General features: G+C 34.2%; 2 protein-coding genes across 13 annotated transcripts in view; both read right to left on the bottom strand.

Annotated features, from left to right (window-relative positions):
* LOC115960358 (F-box/kelch-repeat protein At3g23880-like) overlaps positions 1-23,935 on the bottom strand; it is a 44,290-nt gene that overhangs the window by 18,121 nt on the left and 2,234 nt on the right. For 3 of the 9 annotated variants that reach the window (XR_004085170.1, XR_004085168.1, XR_004085166.1), the window contains exons 2-3: positions 13,095-13,832; positions 10,526-10,824 (exon numbers count right to left, since the gene is read on the bottom strand). The gene's annotated coding sequence lies outside the window, so the exon portion shown is untranslated. Of the gene's footprint in view, positions 1-9,817; positions 9,906-10,525; positions 10,825-13,094; positions 13,833-18,673; positions 18,726-22,428; positions 22,921-23,316; positions 23,524-23,935 lie in introns of those variants that run through there. The other 6 variants (XR_004085169.1, XR_004085167.1, XM_031079222.1 and 3 more) reach the window with 6 other exon arrangements.
* Positions 2,845-6,218, bottom strand: LOC115960360 (F-box/kelch-repeat protein At3g23880-like). 4 transcript variants are annotated; one of them, XM_031079226.1, is made up of 4 exons: positions 6,084-6,218; positions 5,964-5,975; positions 4,938-5,720; positions 2,845-3,410 (listed from the first exon to the last, which is right to left on the bottom strand). In XM_031079226.1, exons 1-3 carry the CDS (start codon positions 6,188-6,190, stop codon positions 4,979-4,981), a joined length of 861 nt encoding a protein of 286 aa, XP_030935086.1. In that variant the 5' UTR covers positions 6,191-6,218; the 3' UTR covers positions 2,845-3,410; positions 4,938-4,978. The 4 variants fall into 4 exon arrangements, with proteins under 4 accessions (XP_030935086.1, XP_030935087.1, XP_030935085.1 ...); XM_031079227.1 differs by lacking the exon at positions 5,964-5,975; XM_031079225.1 differs by having other exon boundaries at positions 4,938-5,975.

A 23,935-nucleotide genomic window follows, 5' to 3' on the forward strand; every position in this document is an offset into this window, starting at 1 on the left:
TAGCTCTAGAGGTCTCAGACAAGGTGATCCTTTGTCTCCCCTCCTATTTCTTTTGATCATGGAGGTCTTAAGTCGTATCATGAAGAAAATTGAGGAAGGTGGTTTCATTCAGGATTTTCATGTGGGTCCTATTAATTCTACTGGTATCCGTGTTTCTCATCTTTTATTTGCTAATGATACCATCCTTTTTTGTGATGCCTCTAGAGAGTAGATTTTGTCTATTAGGCTGGCTTTGACTTGTTTTCAAGCTTTTACTGGTTTGAAGGTGAATATGAGGAAAAGTGAAATAGTCCCTGTTAGGGATGTGCATAACATTCAATCTTTGGCTAATATCCTTCAGTGCAGAGTGGGCAGTTTGCCTATGACTTACTTGGGTATACCTTTGGGAACTTTGTATAAAACACCCTCCATTTGGAATCCGATCCTTGAGAGAATGGAAAAGAAGCTTTCAGGTTGGAAGCGGCTTTATTTGTCAAAGGGTGGTAGACTCACCTTACTGAAGAGTACCCTTTCAAACCTTCCGACTTATTACCTTTCCCTTTTTACTATCCCCAAAGCCGTGGCAACTAGATAACGCATTCAAAGGAACTTCTTGTGGGGTTCATCAGTTGAGTGTTTCAAATATCCTTTGGTGGCTTGGGAAAAGGTTTGCTTACAGCATGAGTTGGGTGGTTTAGGAATTCAGAAGTTGGCGTCTTTTAATCAGGCCCTTTTAGGGAAATGGCTTTGGAGGTATAGCCATGAAACCTCTCATCTGTGGCGAAGGGTCATAGCCATGAAATATGGGGAGGGAAAAGGGGGTTGGTGCACTAAAGCTTGTAGTAGGGCCCATGGTTGTGGGTTATGGCGGAGTATTAGTGAAGGGTGGGAAACTTTCGCTGAACATTTCTCTGTTGTGGTGGGGGACGGATCTCGTACTCTCTTTTGGCATGATAAGTGGATTGGGGATCTCCCTCTTAAAAGTCTTTATCCTCAGTTATTTTTGTGTTCTGCTAATAAGGAGGCTTGTATTTCTGATGTGTTAAGTCCTTCAGTGGGTGATAATGACAGTGTGTGGAATTTAAGATTTAAGAGGGAATTCAATGATTGGGAGTTGGCGGCTTCCTACTCCCTTCTCCATTTCATCCAATCCTGAATCCCTAGGGGTGGAGGGTGTGACAGGCTTTGTTGGGATCTTAATGGCAATGGGAAGTTTGATACTCGGTCTTTCTATCATAAGATTCGTAATGCAGCTTCCTCCACCTTCCCTTGGAAGGATATTTGGAAAGTTAAGGTTCCTAAAAGGGTGGCTTTTTTTATGTGGACAGCAGCTCATAGTCAGATTCAAACTTTGGATAATCTTATGCTTCGTGGTCGTCCTTTGGTGAATCGGTGTTATTTGTGCTATTGTAATGCGTAATCTGTGGATCACCTGTTACTCTTTTGTTCGATAGCTCATTCTTTGTGGATGTATATGCTTCGATTGTTTGGGATCGATTGGGTCATGCCAGGTTCAGTTGTTGAAGACTTACCATTCTATTGGTTTCATTGGCTTGGGAAGCATAGTTCTGACATTTGGGATTTGGGCCCAGACTGTTTAATGTAAACTATTTGGTCTGAACAGAATCGGCGGACTTTTGAGGATGAGGGGAAAACTGTGGTTCAGTTATTAGAGTTTTGCCAGAGATCCCTTTTTGATTGGTCTTGATGTTGGGGTTTCTCAGATTGTTCAACCCTTACGGATTTTATTTCTTCTATTAGAATAGAATAGGGGCTGTTTTTGTCTTGTTGTTTATTTTTTTCCATTGTTCACTACCGTGAACTCTTCGTGTTTCTCTTGTTTTCCTTTATTTTAATAATATTCTCTTACTGTGGTTCAGTTATTAGAGTTTTGCCATAGATCCCTTTTTGATTGGTCTTGATGTTGGGGTTTCTCAGATTGTTCAACCCTTATGGATTTTATTTCTTCTATTAGAATAGAATAGGGGTTGTTTTTGTCTTGTTGTTTATTTTTTTCCATTGTTCACTACCATGAACTCTTTGTGTTTCTCTTGTTTTCCTTTATTTTAATAATATTCTCTTATTACTTATCAAAATAAAAAACTCCAATACTTAGGCAATCAATACACGGAAAGGCTGGCACAAGGCAAAGTTTGTGGATTATCTCATATATGTTGGGAACAAAGGAAGCACTCATGCTTGTTTCACGCTCAACAACTAAGAGAGAAATTCTCTTTGGATTGCTAAAAAAACCACTCCCATATGTGCAAAACAGAAAATTTTTTACTTACCCAAATAAACAAACAGTTAAATAAATAACTTTCCTAGCTTTTTGAGTTAGATGCAACTAGGCTTCCAAGTAGTTTCAAGCCAGTGCTGATCTTAAGATACTGCACTTGCAAGGTAAGTGGGTGTTACCTACCAGGTGATAATGTCAATCAATTGGAGGTGGAGGAGCCTATTTCCATATGATCAAACCTATGCATGGCACATCAAAACTTGGCAACATGGAAATTCACTTCCTAAATTAGTTGGTATACTTCAATTAACTAACGTGAAATGGTAAAATTCGCTAGATTCATAAGACTTTCCAAATCAGATGAAATTCAATTGCATCAAAAGACACTAAATTGCCTGGTTCCCTTTCTAAACAGTAATTCTTCATGCTTTAATGATGTTTAAACTTTGCAACAACTAACAGTGATAACTGATATGTAATTTATCCATTTAATAGACTATTGCACACCAAGATAAAATTTTGCAGCTCTTTGCTACAACATATCCAGTTAGAATAGACAATGGGCAGCAGCACATCAAGATGAAAATTCAAAATTACCACTTCTTTTCACAAAATCTAGACATGCACAATTAACACAATGAAAATGAAAGGTAAAAAAAAATCTCCAATCACATACAAGATACTGTCCCACGTGAGGAATCACATTAAAAGCAAAAGAAATAGAAGAAAAAACTAAAAACATAATACAAGCCTCTTCATTTCTTTAACCTATCTGCTTTCTGGGAACATAAACAATGAAGTAAAAACATTTAGGTGCAATAATACCAAATATACCTGCCTGCTAGTAGGGCAGAAGTTAAGCCAAACTGGTCTATTTCTCTACCTATGGCTGCTAGTGCCCTTCTTCTTGAGTAGGCGTCCAAAATTTCTGAGCAGTGCATAGGCTTCTTCTTCTTATGTTGCTACTGCTTTGATGGTGGGCTTCCACCATCATCAATGTTTTCTGTAGAAGATATCCCATTTATCTGATCAAAGTTCTCACCTCCTTCCATCTTTGAGTCCACTTCCTCTTTGTTGCATTCCAGTTCTGCTTCTCTCTCCAGAAAACATTCTTTCTTTGGAATCTTGCAGCTCTCCCGCATCTTAAATTAAACTTCTACCCAGCCCTCTTCCATTTCTTTTCTCCATCCTCCTTCACCAAAATATACATCAAAAACCACTTTATTATTTATTTTATATTAATAGGCTTATTTTATTTTCATATCATTATTTTATTAGTATGCAACCAAGAGTTTCTAGAAAGTTAAAAGAAGTTTTATTATTTATTCTCTATCAATAACCTTTAAATTAAAATAAAAATTTTAAATTTATTCAATAATAAAAAATTTAATTAATATAACAAAATTTAATATATTTTATACTAATTTGAATTACTTTTAACAGGTTTCTGTTTCTTCTTATCCTTGGTTTAAGACCAATTGTGTACGACTAAGCACTGTCACATGGAATTGTATATACCAATTATTTAAATTAATTAGACATTTATAAAATTATAACGAATATATAGTTATCCTAGCAATTATTTCAGAGAGAGAAGAAAAAAAAAAAACCAATAAGAATTTTATTTTTGGCTCCCAACTCGTAAAAAATCCCCTGGTGCTTACTATTTTTTTTTTTTTCTTTTCCAAGTTTGAAAAAATAGTGGATAACTCTGTTATTCCAACAGATATAGTCTGCCATTTAAGTCTCCTTATTTCAGGTCATTCGAAATGGTGCCGGAATGGCCTCCTTAAGGATCTCCCACAACATGGATCAAGCCAAAAGAAAATACAAGAACCATGACCCAGCTCAAACTAGATGGATTTAGAAAACCTTTAGACCCATTCTGAATATGTTTCCCCAAAGACACACCATAAGTTTCAACTTTGAGTTTCTTTCATTCTCTTTTTGTTTATTTTTCTTTTTTGGGATAAATAAGTACTTCACTAAAAATAACATAAGTGAAACCACCCTAGTACATGGGATGACAGGAAGTGTACATGGGGCATAGCAACCAAAAGAAAAAAGGACCAATTATAGAAAAATAAGAAATAAAAACTACTACAAAGGATTAATGTAGACCAAGAGAATACAGAAAATCTAGAAGCCTTGTGAGAGAGGACAACGGAGACATTGAATCCACTCTTATAAGGATTTCGACAATAAATATTTCAACTTTGCCACACTTAACCCCTGCTCATCAAAGCAATGAGCATTCCTTTCTTTCCATAAAAACCACATGAGAGAACAGGGAATCCCATTCCAAGTCCCTCCACTACTACTCCTACCAAACACACACCCCCCACCCCTCTCCAAGAAGACAACATTTCTTACGCCATCTCCTTTCTTCTTCTTCTTCTTAAATTTATTTTTATTCTTTCTCTATCTATTTTGCCATTTCTTTCTTTTTTTTAAGAAGAAAAATAATAGTTGGATAGCTCAACTGAGTTCTTTTTATCACTACAACAAAGACACGCAAGCAAACAAGGTTATGTTGGCCAATTATTTTTATTGGTTCACTATGCTAGCAAAAATCATCCACAAACAATATCAAATACTAATATAAAACAGCCCCAACTACAAAAGGATAAAATAAATCTGGGTAAAATTTGGTTTTAATAATGCTACCTAGCCCACTGCAACAAAGAAAAGCAAGAGAAGGGTTACAATTCATCCATACCTGTAATGACATCACTTCTTATACAACATAGCACCATCCTTTTAGTAAGATACCACATTTTCTCCATGAAGTAAAGCAAGGCTCTCCATGTGAGTAGCTAAATCTAAACGGTTATCAACTGGAATACTAATTTCATTCTCATGTAGAGTTTCAGGATCAATTAAAACAGACTTAACTTCCCTCTCTAATTCACTGTTGGTGGAGACCAGCCGGGGCCTCCTTCGAATTAGAAGTAAATCATACTTGGTAAAACCAATGATATTATAAGTGCCTTCAACTGGTACAACACAGAGTTTATTCCAGGAATCAAACACACCATACTCCCTCATCACCCAGATGGAGCATAGTGTGTCACATGATTGTACACCAGATCTAAATTTAATCAAAGCCAGTTTCCCCTTGAATGATGTGAGATATATCGTAATACAACTTCCTTCATCATCAGGCAGTGGTAGCTCTTTGAATTTCTCACTATTGACATCAAATGACAAAATCATACGAGTAAAACGCCTCTTGCGTCCACCTCTATCTTCTACATATAGAAACATCCAATGCAAATGTCCACTAACAAATGGGGATGACAAAGAACAATTTATTTTGCAGAACACAACATTGGGTCTCCACGGAATTCCAAGTTCAATTCTTTTCCATGAATCCGAACTTAATGTGTACACCTCAACCTCAAGGGGAGGCATAACTTTGACACGGGACCGTGAAATCCTGACAACCTTGTAGTCATTATTCAGGGAATCATACCCAAACCCGAGTTTAGCATGATGTAACCTGCTCAAGCAAGTATCGGGCAACTTCTTAAATTTTCTAATACTGGGGTTCCACAAGTATACAGCATTAAATTCTGATACAATAAAATCAGTGAGACACAATAACAATATTCCATTACATGAACCCACTAATTTGGGACGCCCAGATCGAAAAGTGAAAGGAATTCTAAACTCGGGTACCCTTTCAAACGTGCGGTCGCAACAGACCGTACAGACTTGACTGTGAGAAGAAGAAGAAGAATACCTGGGAAAAGTCCTGCGCATGTATATTACATAACCATGATTGTGGGACAACAAGCTATTAAGGTGGGTGGAGATGAAATTGGGGTTGGTGATGTAAGAGTACCAGGATTTGCAAACGCACCTGAATCTTAGGAGTGATTTCACTGGTAGCCTTGTTAGAATTTCCAACACGATTTCCTCTGGGAGATCAAGGTTCGTCCTACGTCGGAAAATCGTTGGTTGTAACATTTTCCAACAGAAGAGAGGAAGTAGTGAGTGTGTGCCACTGTGTGGTGACTTGTGAGCAACACTAGGATTCCTTTAATAGCCTTTTTGGTAATTAACTTGGGGTAACGAGAAAAGAATAAATATAAAAGCTACTACTTTTTAAAAAAAAAAAAAAAAAATTTACAAACAGTTGACATGTTGAGCCATAATTAGTAAATAAAAAAACTTTTTCTTTTTTGAGTAACTATTGTGGTGACTTGTGAGCAACACTAGGATTCCTTTAATAGCCTTTTTGGTAATTAATTTGGGGGTAAAGAGAAAAGAATAAATATAAAAATTACTTTTAAATAAATAAAAAATTTACAAACAGTTGATATGGTAAGTCATTATTAGTAAATAATAAAAAAAAATTCTTTTTTGAGTAACTAATAGTGAGTTTAGATGAAAATCAATACGAAAAAAAATATGAAGAAAAAATAAAGGAAAGAAAATATACAAATTAGTTGAATTTTTGGAGCTTTGATCTCATCTTAAATGCTTTTCATATTGTTTGGTTGTCAAAAATATAAAGGAAAATAAATGAGAATAGTTTTTTTTTTTTAATATATGATTTATAATTTTAACATGGAAAATTACTTAAAAAGAGTATGAACTATATGAAATTTATGAGGGACTAAGATTAAACTGACCCTAAGTCGAGGACCAAAAGCATGATCAAGCCTAGTTTTTTTTTTAGTTAGAATGTTGTACGGTACTGGCCCCTGAGCCCTTTGGGCCTTGGGCCCTTGCCCTGTGGTGCGGCCCATAACCTCATCCCCTTGTATGGGGTTGGGTTCCTAAACCCGCTTGGCCATGGGCCCTAGCCTCATGCCGCAACACTTGACCCCATGCCCAATGGACTTGTAGTATTGACTCGGGCACACTCTGAGGCCCAATGTGGGCCTCTTCGGATTAGATACAGCTTGGACGGATATGCGATTGCTCGGGGGAACATACCTCCGCTACCCGGTATTGCCTTGGGGAAAATCATTGCTAAACATCCTTTAGAGGTGAGAACCAGTTCTAATGCCATTACTATCTCTACACAGCCCTCATAGAAACGATGGAATTGGACCCCCATTCCCACTAATGATCAGGACTAATCATGACGTCTCCACTTACCTTAAGTTATAAATAAGAGGATGGAATGAGGAAGAGGGGGTTGGCAATTCGAGAGAGAACAGTGAGAGAAAAGAACAATCATTTTAAGAAAGAGAGGTAGTGACTTTGTGAAGTAAAGAGGAGAGGTTGAGGAAACAGGAGAGTTCTTGGGACTCCGAGTGTAGGACCATCCCTAGTAGGAAGCCCAATGCCCACAATACAAATAAATTGTGAGCCCGAGTAGAGGCTGGGCTCGATAGCCATATTTCAGGTATGCATAAATGCCTTTTTGTCTACCATAAATATTATACTTATAAGTTTTATCTAGCTTATTTTTTAATAAAATAAATCGATAATCTACACTAAATAAACCCCTTATAATTACATGAGTTCCAGTTTACTTAACGAGTAAAAATTTTTATCTCTTGAGTTAAAGTAATCATCATGGAGTAGACATCATTAATTGGAAACTTATCCTATCTTAAAACAAAAACAAAAAACCCCTTACAATTACTAGATGGAGAGTTCTTTTATAATTAGACAAAGATTATTCCATAATCATCAATACACTTATGTATCAAAATAAACCCCATTAATCCAAAGGTGTGTGTTACACATGGCATTGTTTGACAGCCAATCATCTCCACCATGCCCTTTGCCAAACTCTCTAAAATTGTTGGGCTAACAATAATGCTCGTTGAATATCCTATGTTAATCAAGAGAAAACCACAACCTAATGACCTAAATGATCTCTAATGATACTGCCAACTCCCAAAGAATCACGGTTTCTTTGGAGCTATCATATATATTCAACTTAACACATCCGATGGCCATATATATAAGGAGACCATGAAATCCAACTCGATTGTTTCTATGTAGAACATTTGTGTTATAAGCATAATAGTAAAATTCACAAGTATAATCATGAACAAGTCGAGATATTGAGGTGCTTAATTATTGGAAAATCAATTTATTGCAATCTAGCCAAATGTTCCAAAGAGCAAAAATAAATAATGAACTTAGGAAATGTTTAAATTTCAACTCTTTTACATTTTAAAGGATCATCGTTTCATTTGAAGTTGTCATTGACCCTATAAGATTCTTAACTCCAAATCTTTGTTGTTTTAAATTTTTTGCGCTAGTGTATATTAGGGAATTTTTTTTGAACTTACCTAGCTTTTTCTTTTTGTATTTTATATTTTAGCTGAATCGGAAAACTTCACTAACAAATGAAAAATACATGTCAAATAGGAATATACTCATATGATATCAAGACTTTCATAAGATATGGGAGAAAAGCATTAAGTAAATTCCCTATGATGCTGCAATTGGGGAAAACAAACCTGCATAGCTTTGGGGGTAACTGGGTAGGGCTGTAAACAGGCCAAGCTTTGTCGAGTAGTGAATGTTCAAGTTCTGCTTGATAGTAAAAGTAGAATATTCAAGTTTGGCTTGAGCTTGATACGAGCCTAAAAATAATGTTCAAGCTTGAGCTCGACTTGCCTTGGCTTGATTCATTAGTCAAGCCAAGCTTGAGCTCATTATCAAGCCCAAACTCAAGTTCAATATCATGCTTTTAAGTTTGAGATCCAACACAAGTATAATATCAAGCCTATATCAAGTTTATTATCTAGCCTATTTGGTTTGGATGAGTGATCTCAACTTATAATTAATTAAAGTCTTAGAAAGATATAAGTTTACTTATCAAGCTCATATCAATTTTATTGTCAAACTCATAAATAAGCCTAGGTTCAACTTGTTTTGTTACTTTTATATCGAGTTTTGGTGTTCACGAGCTTGTTCATGAATAATATTTTTTACTCGGACTCGACTTGTTTATTAAGCAAGCCTAAAACTAAAGTTTAAACTTGGCTTGTTTATAAACAAACAAACATGAATGAACTTTTTATCGAGCCAAGCCCAAGCTATTTATGAACGGCTTAGTTCATTTACAGCCCTATAACTAGGTAAGGAGTTGGTTAAAGCATTTGTACTAGTATTTGGCTCTCTCCAGTTTCCAAGACAGAAGTAGGAACAAATGCAGTTCAATGGGCCATGCTGAGAACCTATGAAGTGGGCTTAGATAATTTGACCATAGAACAAAAAACTGCATAAATGCACACACAAACCAAGCCCATTACCCAGTTGGGAGCTAGACACAATTCTTCAAGATGTTAAAATTAAATGCTTAAAGTCAAAGATATTAAGTTGTAGCTTCTACCAGGTTAAGTGCCGATGTTGCAGAACTCTTGGATTCACAACTTATGAAATAAGCCAATTGATACACCAATACTTAGGCAATCAGCATTTCCAATACATGGAAAGGCTTACAAAAGACAAGGTTGTGGAATATCTCATATATGTTGGGAACAAAGGAAAACCTCATGCTTGTTTCATGCCCAACAACTAACAGAGATATTCTCTTCAAATTTCATAAAAAAAAAAAAAGGCTTTCCTTGCATTTTGGGCCTGACATACAACTAGGCTACCATCTAAACTCAAGTCAGTCCTAATCTTAAGATGTTGCAATTGCAAGGTAAGTGGGCATTCCCTACCATATGATAATGTTAATCAATTGGAGATGAAGGCAATTTCCCTACAATTAAACGTATGCATGACACATCAGAACTTGGCAACACAGAAATTCACTTCCTAAATCAGTTGGCATACTATCAAATACAAAATGGCAAAGTTGGCTAGATTCATAAGACTGTTTCCATATCAGATGAAATTCAATTCCAGCAATGCGAATGAAGCAAATTCTGTGATTCCCTTTGCAAATAGCCTCTATGCAGTAATGATATTAAAACTCTGCAACAATTAACAGAGATAACTAATATGATATGTGATTTATCCATTAAATAGACGACCACACATCAAGATAAAATTTTGCAGCTCTTTGCAACAACTAACATATCCATTTAGAATAGACAATGAGTAGCAGTACATCAAAGATAGAAATTTAAATTACCACTCCTATTCATAAAATCTAGATAAAAAGAGCAATGAACATAATAAAAATGAAGGAAAAAAAAAAATCTCCATCACATGCAAGATACTGTCCCACATGAGGAATCACATTTCAAAAATCAAAAGAGATACAAGGAAAAACTAAAATGATAATACAAGCCTCATCATTTCTTTATCCTATTCTGCTTTCTGGAAGCATAAACAATGAAGCAAACACATTTAGGTGCAAATTGATACCAATTATACCTGCCTGCTATTACGGCACAAGTTAGGCCAAACTAGTCAATCTCTATACTTACGGTTACTAGTGCCATCCTTCTTGAGTAGGCTTCCAAACTTTCTGAGCAAAGGCTTCATCTACTTCTTATGGTGCTGCCGCTAAATCTTATCAAAGCTCTCACCACCATCCATCTTTGAGTCCACTTCCTCTTCAAAGCATTCCAGCTCTTCTTCTTTCTCTGGCAAAAAAATTTCTTTTCAATCTTGCAGCTCTCCTACATCTTTAATTCAACTTCAACAGAGTGCTATTCTCTTTCTTATCTCATCTTCCATCAGCAAAATATACAACAAAAATCACTTTATTATTTATTTTATATAATTTAAATAGGATTATTTTATAATTAGACAACCAAGAGTTTCTACAAATTTAAAAGAAGTTTCATTATGTATTCTATATTATTTAATATTATTATTTTTAAATTTTTTAAAGTTAATTATATTTTATGTTATTTTGAATTTCTTTTAATAGGTTTCTTTTTCTTATTTTTACAGGTTTAAACTGATTATGAGCAAAATATACAACTAAGCACTAGCACATTCAGAATTGTATATACCAATTATTTAAATTAATTGGAGATTTATAAAATTATAATAAATATATAGTTACTTATCCTAACAATTATTCCAAAAAGAGAAAGAGCAGAAAAGGATTTTATTTTTTAGCACCCTAATCACAAAAAATCCCCTCTTACAAAAAAAGATTTTATTTTTTGTCCATGCTTCCTAGAATTCCTCTCTTTTTTTCGACTTTCCCTTCATCCTTTTCCCAAATTCCCCAAATTCTTCTCAGTTCTCTCATTGTCACCATCTACATCAAGCTCTAAAAGAACAACTTAGTTGTCAATTATACTTAGAAAGCTACTAAAACTAAATTTTTTTCGAATAGTACAAAAACTGGGACCAAATTAATTATTTGTCAATTATGGTTGTAACATGTGTTATGCAAAGAAGTTTCAATTTAGATAATAAATTTTAGCAACTCACTTTATTATTTTTACTTTTTCAAGTTAAAAAAATAATAGACATTCTCATTTTAAGCTCTATGAAGGTTTTCGTTAGTGAAAGCCTTATGGTCCGTTTGGATTGAGGGGGAGGGAGGGAGAGTAGAGTAGAGTAGAGTAAATTTAGCACAAAATTAGTTTATTTTTTGTCAACACTACTCTACTCCCCTCTGCTCTCTCTCCTTCCCCCCTCAATCCAAACAGGCCATTAAAGTAGGAGTTCAAAAATACAACTCCTAGCAGGAATCTGGTCATTCCTAACCTACCAATTTTATGGGAATAGAGAAGGCCAAGAAAATATTGTAAAATCTCCATCTCCCAATCATGGACTGATCTGGTAAAGAGAATGTCCCGATGAATAACTCCATTAGTCCAACGCATAGAGTGTGCCAAATAAGTGTCCTTATTTAGGGCAATTCGAAATGGTGCCAAAAAGGCCCCCCTTAAGGATGAACTCCACACACTATGGATCAAGCCAAAAAAGAATACGAAAAAAAAAAATCACCTCAAACTTGATAAGTTTAGAAAACCTCACACATTCATTCCAATTATGTTTCCACAAAAGCACACATAGGGCATAGCTACAAACTGAAAAACGAAATATTTTAGAAAAATAGGAAAGAAAACTACTACAAATTATTAATGTAGACTTAGAGAATTTAACAATAAATATTTCAACTTCACCACTCTTAAGTCCTTCCCATCAAAACAACGACCATTCCGTTCTCTCCATAAACACACATGAGACACCAGGGGATTGCATTCCAAGTCACCTGCTGCTTCTCCCACCAAACCTCCCCCTCAAAGAAGACAACATTTCTTGTACCGTTTCTTTTTTTCTTTTTTAATTTTTTAATTTCTCTTTCCTCTTCCTCTATTTTTTTTTTTAATTATTAAGAAAAAAAATAGTTAGATAGCTCTAACGAGTTCTTTTTATCACTACAACAAAGACACACACAAGCAAACAAGGGTATTTTGGCCCATTACTTTTAGTGGTTCCCTGTCCGTGCAACAATCATGCACAAACATTATCAAATACTAATATATAACAGCCACAACCATAAAAGGATCATACAAATCCGGGGCACAAATAATGGTTTTAACAATACTAACATGTCAACCCAAGGGGTTGGCCGAGTTGGTTGGGCTCTTGGTCTCAAAGTGTTTGTATTGGGCTCGACTGAGTGTGCTCTCTAGTTCGAGTCTTGCTACCTGCACTTTGAAAAGAATTTCCTGGGCCAGTGCTTTACCCCTTCGTGGGCCCATCCAGCACGAACAATGATTAGTCTATGGTTAAAAGCCTTGAGGAAACATTGTGGGAAACCAAAAAAAAAAAAAAAAAACAATACTAACAGGCCTACTGTAACCAGTAAAGCATGACAAAAATTATTCACAAAAATTATCAAATACTAATATATAACAGCAGCAACCATAACAGGATCATATAAATCCAGGGCGAAAATAATGGTTTTAACAATACTAACATGTCTACTGCAACCAGTAAATACATGACAAAAGTTTCATTTCATCCATACCTGTGATGACATCACTTTTTATACACACAGCACCATCTTCTTAGTAAGATACCACATTTGCTCCATCAAGTAAAGCAAGGTTTTCCATGTAAGCAGCTACATCTAAACGATAATCAACTTGAATCTCCTTCTCATGTAGAGTTTCAGGGTCAATTAAAACAGACTTATGTTTCCTCTCTAATTCACTGTTGGTAGAGACCAGCCGAGACCTTTTTTGAACTAGAAGTAAACCATAGTTGGTGAAACCAATGAAATCAGTAAGATTTTCAATTGGGAGAACACGAAGTTTATTCCAGGAATCACCCATCACCCAAATTGAGCATAGCAAGCTATGTGGTTGTACACCATATCCAAATTTAATCAAAGCCAGTTTTTCCTTAAATGACGTAAGACATTTCGTAATACAACTTCCTTCATCATCAGGCAGTGGTAGCTCTTTGAATTTCTCACTATTGACATCAAATGACAAAATGATAGAAGTAAAAAGCCTCTCTTGCCCACCTCCTTCTATCATTTCTATCATCCAATGCAAATTTCCACTCACAAACGGGAATGTCAAAGTACAATTAAATTTGTGGAACACAGCATTGGATCTCCAGGAGATTCCAAGTCCAACTCTTTTCCATGAATTCGAACTTAACGAGTAGACCTCAACCTCAAGGGGAAGCATAGGTTTGGCACAAGTCCGTGAAATCCTGACAATCTTGTAGTCATTATTCAGGGAATCATACCCAAATCCTAGTCTCACAGTACGTAACTGGGTCAAGCAAGTATCGGGCAACCTCTTAAATTTTCTAATGCTGGGGTTCCACAAGTATACATCTTTAGACTTTGACGTGACAAAATCAGTGATACATAATATCCCATTACAAGAACCCACAAAATGGGGATACCCAGATTGAAAAGAGAAGGGAATTCTAAACTCGGATGTTGTTTCAAACGTGCGGTCGGAAGCGACCGTACAGATTTGACTGTGAGGACGACGAAAAGAAACCATGGGGCAAGTAGTCTTGGGCATGTGTATGAAAAAACCAGGATTGTGGTCATTGCATTTGCAGTACAGTAAGTTATTATAGATGAAATTGGGGGTGGCGATGGAAGAGTACCAGGATTTGCAAACGCATCTGAATCTTAGCAGTGATTTCACGGGTAGCCTTGCTAGGATTTCCAACGCGATTTCGTCTGGGAGATCATCATCCTTCGTCTTACGTCGGAGAATCGTTGGTTGCGACATTTTCTAACGGAAGAGAAAGGGACTGTTGATTTTGAGCAATGTTTGGGTCAATATTGTGGATGTCAATCTAAAATAATGTTAAGTAAATGAGACTCTGTGTTTTTTTCCCTTATTAAAAGATCTGCACCCTTTGGTAATAGTTTATTTTGGATTTTAAAAAAAAAAAAAAAAAAAAAAAAACTAAATCCTTCAAACTATTTTATTAGTTGGGCATAGACATAGCAAAACGGACGGGTCGGGTTCGGGTCGGGTCAATCGGGTCATGGGTCAAAAACGGGTCATTTTAAACGGGTTGAAAACGGGTTCGGGTCAATCGGGTTTCGGGTCGGGTTGACCTGTATTTTTCACATGAAATTTTTTATTTTTTATTTCTTTTATTTTTTAATTTTTTTTATAAAGAAAATAATATGTATTTGCCATTTGGATAGTTATACAACATATTACTTGATGTAAAATGCATTATTTTGAATTCACTACTTATATCAAGAATAAACTCAGTTAAACTTATTAATACTTATTCAATAATTTTAAAATTATACAAATCCTAACATTGCCATCTAAAACAAAACAACACAAAGATAAGTAAAACAAATATACAAGTTTTATTTTTACACAATATCAACATTCCAAAAAAAAAAAAATATATATATATATATAAATGACTTATTGGATAACTCATTTGATAAAGAATAAAAACATATAAAAAAGTTACAATTTTAAAAATTAATTTTATAATCTATTATCAATTGTGGTTGACACTCTATTTCAATTTGAGATATACATTAAAGTTTGATTGCTTACTTATTTATACCTAGTCTCTTTTATGAAGATCATATCATTGTTAAGCAGCACACACCCTAGAAAATATTATAATTTATTTTGAAAAGTCGTTTATTTTGAACATAAATTGTTAAAAAATAGATCTAAGCATTCATAATTTATGCTAATTTGATACTTTGGCTTTACTATTTTCACACTTGTGAATGTGTCTCACACATATCTATAATTTTAAATTTGTTTTTAACTTTATTGTAACCAGATTATCTTGACATGTACTTTGCTTGCTATTTGATATCTAAAAATCTTTACTCATTACAGAATGCTCAACCATTTATTTTTCAATTAATTTGCATGCAGTTATGTAAATGTATCAATTGTTTCCTTAAACCTCACAATAAACAATTAAACCAATATTGTCTTAATTTCACTATTTTTTTACCAAAAAAAAAAAAGTTTTAAAAAATGGTTTGGGTTCGAGTTCGGGTCGCGGGTTGGGTCGGGTTGACCCGCAAAAAACACAGGTCGGGTCACGGCTCAACCCGTTTTTGCTTCAGGTTAAAAAAATCGGGTTCGGGTCGGGTATTTTTCGGGTCGGGTCGGGTCGGGTCAAGTTGGGTCAGAAAATTCTGACCCATTTTGCCATGTCTACTTGGGCAACTTTCCAAACTATTTGCATTTCTAACAATTCGAGTCTATTAGACTCGAATTGCTAGAAATGCAAATAGTTTGGAAAGTTGCCTAACTAATAATATTATTTCGGATTTATAGTTATTTTTTAAAAAAATCCGTTTATTTTTGCTAAAACAGTTTTGCTTTCTGAAATATACTTGTACTGTAACAAAATTTGAAAAAGTGAAAAAAAATGCAGAAAAAATGAAATTTGAAAAAACTATACATAAAAGTTAAAAATTAAAAGATGAACTTTTTATAAGCTAATGCAAAAAAGTGGATTCTAATTTGAATTTGAATATGAAATTGCATTTTTGTCAGGCCATAACAACTAATAACAACATACCATTTAGTATTTATTGTGAATGTGTTATAGACATAACATTTTTCAAAATCAATTAGTGTTTTAGTCGAATAATAAAAAACTATCATTAATCGGTTGAAACTATTAAAAACAAATTTTAGCTACAAAATTGATTGTAATATAAAGTACAATCTTACTCAATATCTTTTATTGGAGATGAATTTTGATAAATCCACCATTGGATTACATTTTCTTCTTATATCCTCCATACTTATAAAATTTCTAAAAATTAAAGATTAATAGCCATGTCATCAATAAATTGCTTTTTGAAATTTAAAATTATGTATAGAATATAAACTTATAGATCATGTAGTAAATAATATTTGATTAACACAAAATTTGACATGTATATTAAGAGCATAAAGAATATACAATTCAACGCTTAGATTTTCAAAATATATAGTAATATTTATTTCATTAACAAGGTTGTAGTCTAAGGTTATAACTAATTTTGTAACTAAACTTTTTCATTCTCAAAATAAGAAACAAAAGTTGAAAATGTAAAGAAAGAAAAATATATAATTGAATTGTTTCCTTATTGTTTGGTTATCAAGACTCTAAATGAGATTAGCTTCTTTAAATGTTTGATTTTTGTTTCGTTGAGTAAATCTTTTAATTGATGTGGTTTTTATTTTCCAAGCTGCTGACATGGGATTGTTAATTGTAATTAAGCCAACAAATAAATGCAAAGAATTTTTTATGAAAGCTTATCACAAAGAATGTTTATGGAAAATGCAAGAGTTATAAACTATTTCATAATTTTTTTACAAATTATTGACGTTGTAAATCTATTAGAGACTTTACAGTTAGTTGAGCTAACTTTAACCCTCTTGTTGATGTGGTAAATGATTATTAGTAAGTGAGAAAACTGATGTTTATAGTGGGTCCAGATAATAACTAGTAATAATTGGTCATAACAATAAGTTGTAAAAATGTTGTAAAATAGTTTATAGTATTATTTATATTTTGTTAACTACACCAACATTTTTATTTGTAGATGACAGTAATGATATCATTGAAACATGTTTGAAAAGAGTAGGTACCAAGTCGACACATACAAATGCACAATTTTTTTTAATTAATTAATTAATTAAAAAATTGATGTGAAAAAAACATATTTAAGCATATGTTTTCCCCATCTAAGGGAGAATTTACACATTTCTACCTCATACTTTTATCTAACTTACTTTTAAATAAGAAAAAAATCTATAAAAAAAATCTTATACCAAATAAACCATTACAATTACTAGATGAAAAGATTTTTTTTTTTTAATAATAAGACCAAATTATTCCATATCATCAATCACATTAATCCACACTTGTATTGTTCATGGTATTGTTCCATGGTTAATCATCTCCACAGTCTCCAATATGTTCACCAATCCCACAAAAATGGCTGGTTTGATATCCTATGTTAATCAAGAAACCAACAATCTAATAACCTAATTAATCTCTAATAATACCATTAGCTCCCAAAGAATCATGGATTTCATTGGAGCTACCAACTATATTCAACTTATGACTTCAAATAGCCAATAGGGGGAGGGAACCATGAAATCCAACTTACTTTTTTAGTAAGTGAAACTTTTGTGTTATAAGCATAATAGTAAAATTCACAAGTATAATGGATAGATTCGAGAACAAGTTGAGAGAGACTAAGTTGCTTAATTGTTGGAAAATCAATTTATTGTGAACCACTAAAATGTTCCAAATAGCCAAAATAAATTGTAAGGTTCAAAGAAGAACAAATAAGATGCATAATCATGTTAGAATATAGTCCACACAAAATGAATGAAGAGAAGTCTAGAGGAAATGGATTTCTTAACTCCAAATCTTCTTGTTTAAAATTTTTTGCATCAGTTTGCATTTGGAAATGGATTTCAACTTACATGGCTTTAATTTCTTTTTTTTTTCTTTTTTTTAATTGTTTCTGAACTAGACAACTTCACTAGCAAACGAAAAGTACATGTCAAATAGGCAAACAGTTAGTGCTAACATTCTTAACCCCACCAACCAGAACCTTGCTTGGTTTATTGGCAAGTATTAAGAAACAATATGTTTAACTTGTTACACCCTTGGGTTTGAAATGTAATTTAGAGAATGTCATTGAACCACAAGATTCTTAACTCCAAATCTTCTTGTTTTAATTTTTTTGCACTAGTGTATATTAAACGTTTTTCTACTACCTAGATTTCCTTTAATTTTTTTCTGAACCGGAAAACTTCACTAACAAATGAAAAATACATGTCAAGTACGCATATAGTCAAATGATATTCATTTTAGGACTTTAAGAAAGCTTTTTGGGAGGAAAAACATTCAGCAAATCCTATATGATGGCTAAATGTTTGAAGAACATCTGTCAAACTTAATTGTGATGCAACAATTGCAGAAATACAAATATGCATAGTTTTTTTTAGTATGGGAACTAATTGAAGAATGCGTACTAGCCGGAAGAAGCAGAACCTGCCTTTGTGTTAGAATCTCATTCCATCTCCCTTATGTGTGTTTCATTCTAAAAAAACTGTTGCTCAATTGGCCATGCTCAGCACCAATGAAACATGTCTCCCACCTAAGCTTCACCTACCTACAGCCACAAGTATGCATTGGGGTCACTTACACACACACACACACACACACATATTTATGCTATCACATAACACTTACTTTCAGTATAGATTTTATACAGTTGACCGCAATAAAAACAACAAACTGTACATGTAACAATCCATCCAAAAAAAAAAAAACCGTCAATGTAAAATTAGCAATGTTGCAGAACTCTTTGATTCAACTTATGAAATAAGCCATCTGATACTCCAATTGATGCGGGAGATACAAGAAAATTATTATTTAATATTATTTATATTTGCAAGTCAATTGTATTTTTATGTTTTAGGTTCTAGTAATTTATTGGGCTATTAGTATTTTAATTTGGGAAGCAAGGTTATTTTTGTAATAAGGCAATTAGGGTTTCCTAGCCAATTAGAATTAGGGTTTAGTAATCCTTTATAAGCAACCTATTGTACTCCTTGAGGAGATAGTTGATATTTTGATGAATGAAAACAATGGCTGTTTGATCTTTCTTTGGTCTAATGCTGACTCCAGGTCCACCCTAGGTGGTGACTCCTAGTGGTTTCCCTGCTTGGTGCTAACTTCAAGCAAGGCCTTGGTGTTGACTCCTAGGTCATATCCCTTTATTTTTCCATTCTTTCAATTTTGTTTTGGTTATCCTGCAATAGTTTTGGTATCAAAGCAAACACCGATATGTTAAAGTATCACTACAGGAAAGAATCAGAAAAATCACACCCAAAAAAAAAAAAAAAAAATCCTTTGCTGTCATTATTTTCCACCCATCAGAACACCACCGCACCACACTACAATAACCCAAATTTCAAACCAAACACAGAATCTACCAAATTCACAGGCCCACTGTGAATCACCAATCCCTCCTCCCTCAAGCCATATCACCACCTTTAACATAAACAACCCAGCCACTCCAAGACCCCAACCCTTTGCAACCACAAAGACAGAGAAGAAGCCCTGTTGCCACCGACCCAGATCATCAATTTTTGCCCTTCCTCGCAACAAAGAAGAAGCCCTGTTGCCGTCGACCCAGTTCCTGCTTGCCACTGTGACTAGTCACAGCGACCCACCATGAGCACTTTCCATCCCTGCCTTGCGCACCATGCCCTCCACTTACTCGCTGCCGTTCCGTCGCAAGTACCCCATCGACCCAAAGGTAACCTAGTACAACCCCTCTGCGTTATCCACTTTCTTTAGCCAAAAAAAAAAAAAAAAAAAAATTCTAACCAACCCATCTTAGAAACAAGCCCTTGCCTGACCCATGTGTTAACAAGCCTAAAGCCCACATTTTACAACACCAGTTTTCTTTAAAAAAAAAAAGAAGAAGAAGAAGAAGAAGACCCAACCCACGAAATCCAAACTTTTCAACCAGCCCAGTCCTAGCAACTATTTAAGAGAATAGTCTTAGAAGCCTATTCCAACAATTTGTCTAGAGAACATCACAGCAAACTTCCAACTATTTGTTGAAGCACTATTTTAGAGAATTATGGTAATATTAGAAACACCTTATTTTGATGGTTATAAAACTTATCCACGAGATTTGGTCAATTGGATGAATGGGATGGAGCAATTCTTTGAGCAAGCAAATTTTGCAGATAACAAAAAGGTTTGATATGCCAAGTTGAAGTTAATAGGTAAAGCACGAAAGTTTTGGGAGAATCTTGAATATTTCCGCTATATGAATTATGAACCTGCTATTAGTGTGTGGGAAGATATGAAAGAAAAGTTTTGTGATGAGTATTTGTCACCATACTATTGAGCTAAGTATCTACCACAATCTCAACGTGGTGCTTTTTAAGTTGAAGCAAATACGATGAATCCTCATCCTTATCCCATTTCATGTCCTCAGTGCACTTTTGGACAATCTATCAAGGAATTATCTGTAACGCTCGTGAAAGATGTTCAAGACATGATTGCTCAGATGAAGCAAATGAAGACTCAAACCGATTCAATTGGGAAACCAAGGATAATTGATCACAATGAACTTATTGCTGCCCCCATAGAAGACAACAGTGATGGTGATATTTTGGTCGTGGAGAATCCTCCAGCAACACCAAAGCCTAACGTTGACATAGATGTACATGCCTCAACAAGTGTTGCTTTAACATGTGTGCAAGGAAATGAATCTATTGAAGAGCAGCAAGGTGAAAAGATGGTGCCTAAAGAGAATATTATGTTAGAGGGTGCACATGATATGAAAGTTGAAGTTGTTGAATGTGCTTCTAATCAACCCTCCATAGTCCTTGAAGATCTACATCTTGGTGAAGTTGAAGAGGTTAAAATCAAAGTGCTTCCTATGGTTCATAAGGTTCAAGAAGAGATTATACTGATTCCATACATTGATTTTGTTATTCCAAATGAGTTTGATGTGGTGGAATTCAAGGTTTTTCTTTTCCCTATGCTCCCTAAGGTGATTTCGGACTTGAAGCAAGTGTTATTTGTCAGCATCCTAATCCTTCAATGCTTTAAAACTTGAGGTCGAGTTTTCTCCAACTAGAGGAGAATGATGCGGGAGATGTAAGAAAATTATTATTTAATATTATTTATATTCGCAAATCAATTGTATTTTTATGTTTTAGGTTCTAGTAATTTATTGGGCTATTAGTATTTTAATTTGGGAATTAATTTGGAAAGTAAGGTTATTTTTGTAATAAGGCAATTAGGGTTTCCTAGCCAATTAGAATTAGGGTTTAGTAATCCTTTATAATCAACCTATTGTACTCCTTGAGGAGATAGTTGATATTTTGATGAATGAAAACAATGACCATTTGGTCTTTCTTTGGTTTGGTGCTGACTCCAGGTTCACCCTAGGTGGTGACTCCTAGTGGTTTTCTCGCTTGGTGCTGGCTCCAAGCAAGGCCTAGGTGCTAACTCCTAGGTCATATCCCTTTATTTTTCCGTTCTTTCAATTTTGTTTTGGTTGTCCTGCGTCAATTTCCAATACATGGAAAGGCTGACACAAGGCAAAGTTTATGGATTACCTCATATATATTGGGAACAAAGGAAGCACTCATGCTTGTTTCACGCTCAACAACTAACAAAGAAATTCTCTTTGGATTTCTAAGAAAGTCACTCCCACATGTGCAAAACAGAAAGTTTTCTACTTACCCAAATAAACAAACAGTTAAATAAATAACTTTCCTAGCTTTTTGAGTGACATGCAACTAGGCTACCAAGTAATTTCAGGTCAGTCTTGATCTTAAGATACTGCACGTGCAAGGTAAGTGGGTGTTCCCTACCATGTGATAATGCCAATCAGTTAGAGGTGGAGGAGGCTATTTCCTTATGATTAAACCTATGCATTGCACATCAGAACTTGGCAACACGGAAATTCACTTCCTAAAACTGTTGGTATACTTCAATTAACTAACATGAAATGGTAAAGTTTGCTATATTCATAAGACTTTCCAAATCAGATGAAAATCAATTGTAGCTAAAGACGCTAAATTGCGTGGTTCCCTTTCTAAACAATAATTCTTCACGCTTTAATGATGTTTAAACTTTGCAACAACTAACGGTGATAACTGATATGTGATTTATTGATTTAATAGATTACCACACATCAAGATAATATTTTGCAGCTCTTTGCAACAATAGACACATCCATTTAGAATAGACAATGAGCAGCAGTACATCAAAGATAGAATCTTAAATTACCACTACTTTTCATACAATCCAGATAAGAAGGGTAATGAACACAAAAAAAATGAAGGGAAAAAAAAATCTCTATCACATACAAGATATTGTCCCACATGAGTATCTCATTTCAAAAATCAAAAGAGAGAGAAGGAAAAACTAAAATGATAATACAAGCCTCATCATTTCTTTATCCTATTCTGCTTTCTGGAAGCATAAACAATGAAGCAAACACATTTAGGTGCAAATTGATACCAATTATACCAGCCTACTATTAAGGCACAAGTTAGGCCAAATTGGTCAATCTCCATACTTATGTTTGCTAGTGCCATCCTTCTTGAGTAGGCTTCCAAAATTTCCAAGCAAAGGCTTCTTCTACTTCTTATGTTGCTGCTGCTACATCTTATCAAAGCTCTCACCACCTTCCATCTTTGAGTCCACTTCCTCTTCAAAGCATTCCAGCTCTTCTTCTCTCTCTAGCAAAAAATTTTCTTTTCAATCTTGCAGCTCTCCTACATCTTAAATTCAACTTCAACAGAGTGCTCTTTTCTTTCTAATCTCATCTTCCATCAGCAAAATATACAACAAAAATCACTTTATTATTTATTTTACATAATTCAAATAGGATAATTTTATTATTATACAACCAAGAGTTTCTACAAATTTAAAAGAAGTTTTATTCTGTATTCTATATTATTTAATAACCTACCATATTTTTTAAATAATACTAATTAAAAAAATATTACTATATTAAATTTTTTTAAAAAAAATTAAAAATTTATTATATTTTATATTATTTTGAATTTCTTTTGATAGGTTTCTTTTTCTTCTTTTTCCAGGTTTAAACTAATTATGAGCAAAATATACAGCTAAGCACTAGCACATACAGAATTATATATACCAATTATTTATAAATTAAGTGGAGATTTATAAAATTATAATAAATATAGAGTCACTTATCCTAACAATTATTTCAAAAAGAGAGAGAGCAAAAAAGGATTTTATTTTTTAGCTCCCTAATCAGAAAAAAATCCCCTCTTGCAAAAAAGGATTTTATTTTTATCCACGTTTCCTAGAATTCCTCTCTTTTTCGACTTTCCCTTCGACCTTTTCCCAAATTCCCCAAATTCTTCTCAGTGCTCTCATTGTCACCAACTACATCAAGCCTGAAAGAGCAACTTAGTTGTCAATTATACTTAAAAAGCTACTAAAACTAACTTTTTTCAAATAGTACAAAAACTGGGACCAAATTAATTATTTGTTAATTATGGTTGTAACATACGTGCGATGCGAAAAATTTTCAATTCATATAATAAATTTTAGCAACTCACTTGATTATTTTTTTACCTTTTCAAGTCGAAAAAATAATGGACATTCTCATTTTAAGCTCTATGAAGGTTTTCGTTAGTGAAAGCCTTACAGTAGGGAGTTCAAAAATGCTACTCCTAGCAGGAATCTGATCATTCCTAACCCTACCAATTTTATGGGAATAGAGAAGGCCATGAAAATATTGTAAAATCTCCATCTCCCAATCATGGACTGATCTGGTAAAAAGAATGTCCCAATGAATAACCCCAT

The sequence above is a fragment of the Quercus lobata genome, chromosome 9 (assembly GCF_001633185.2).
Source record: "Quercus lobata isolate SW786 chromosome 9, ValleyOak3.0 Primary Assembly, whole genome shotgun sequence".
NCBI lineage: Eukaryota > Viridiplantae > Streptophyta > Magnoliopsida > Fagales > Fagaceae > Quercus > Quercus lobata.

Bases quoted from the DNA above. Each gene is read 5' to 3' on its own strand.
- LOC115960360 (XM_031079224.1), bottom strand. From the start codon at position 6,190: ATGTTACAACCAACGATTTTCCGACGTAGGACGAACCTTGATCTCCCA.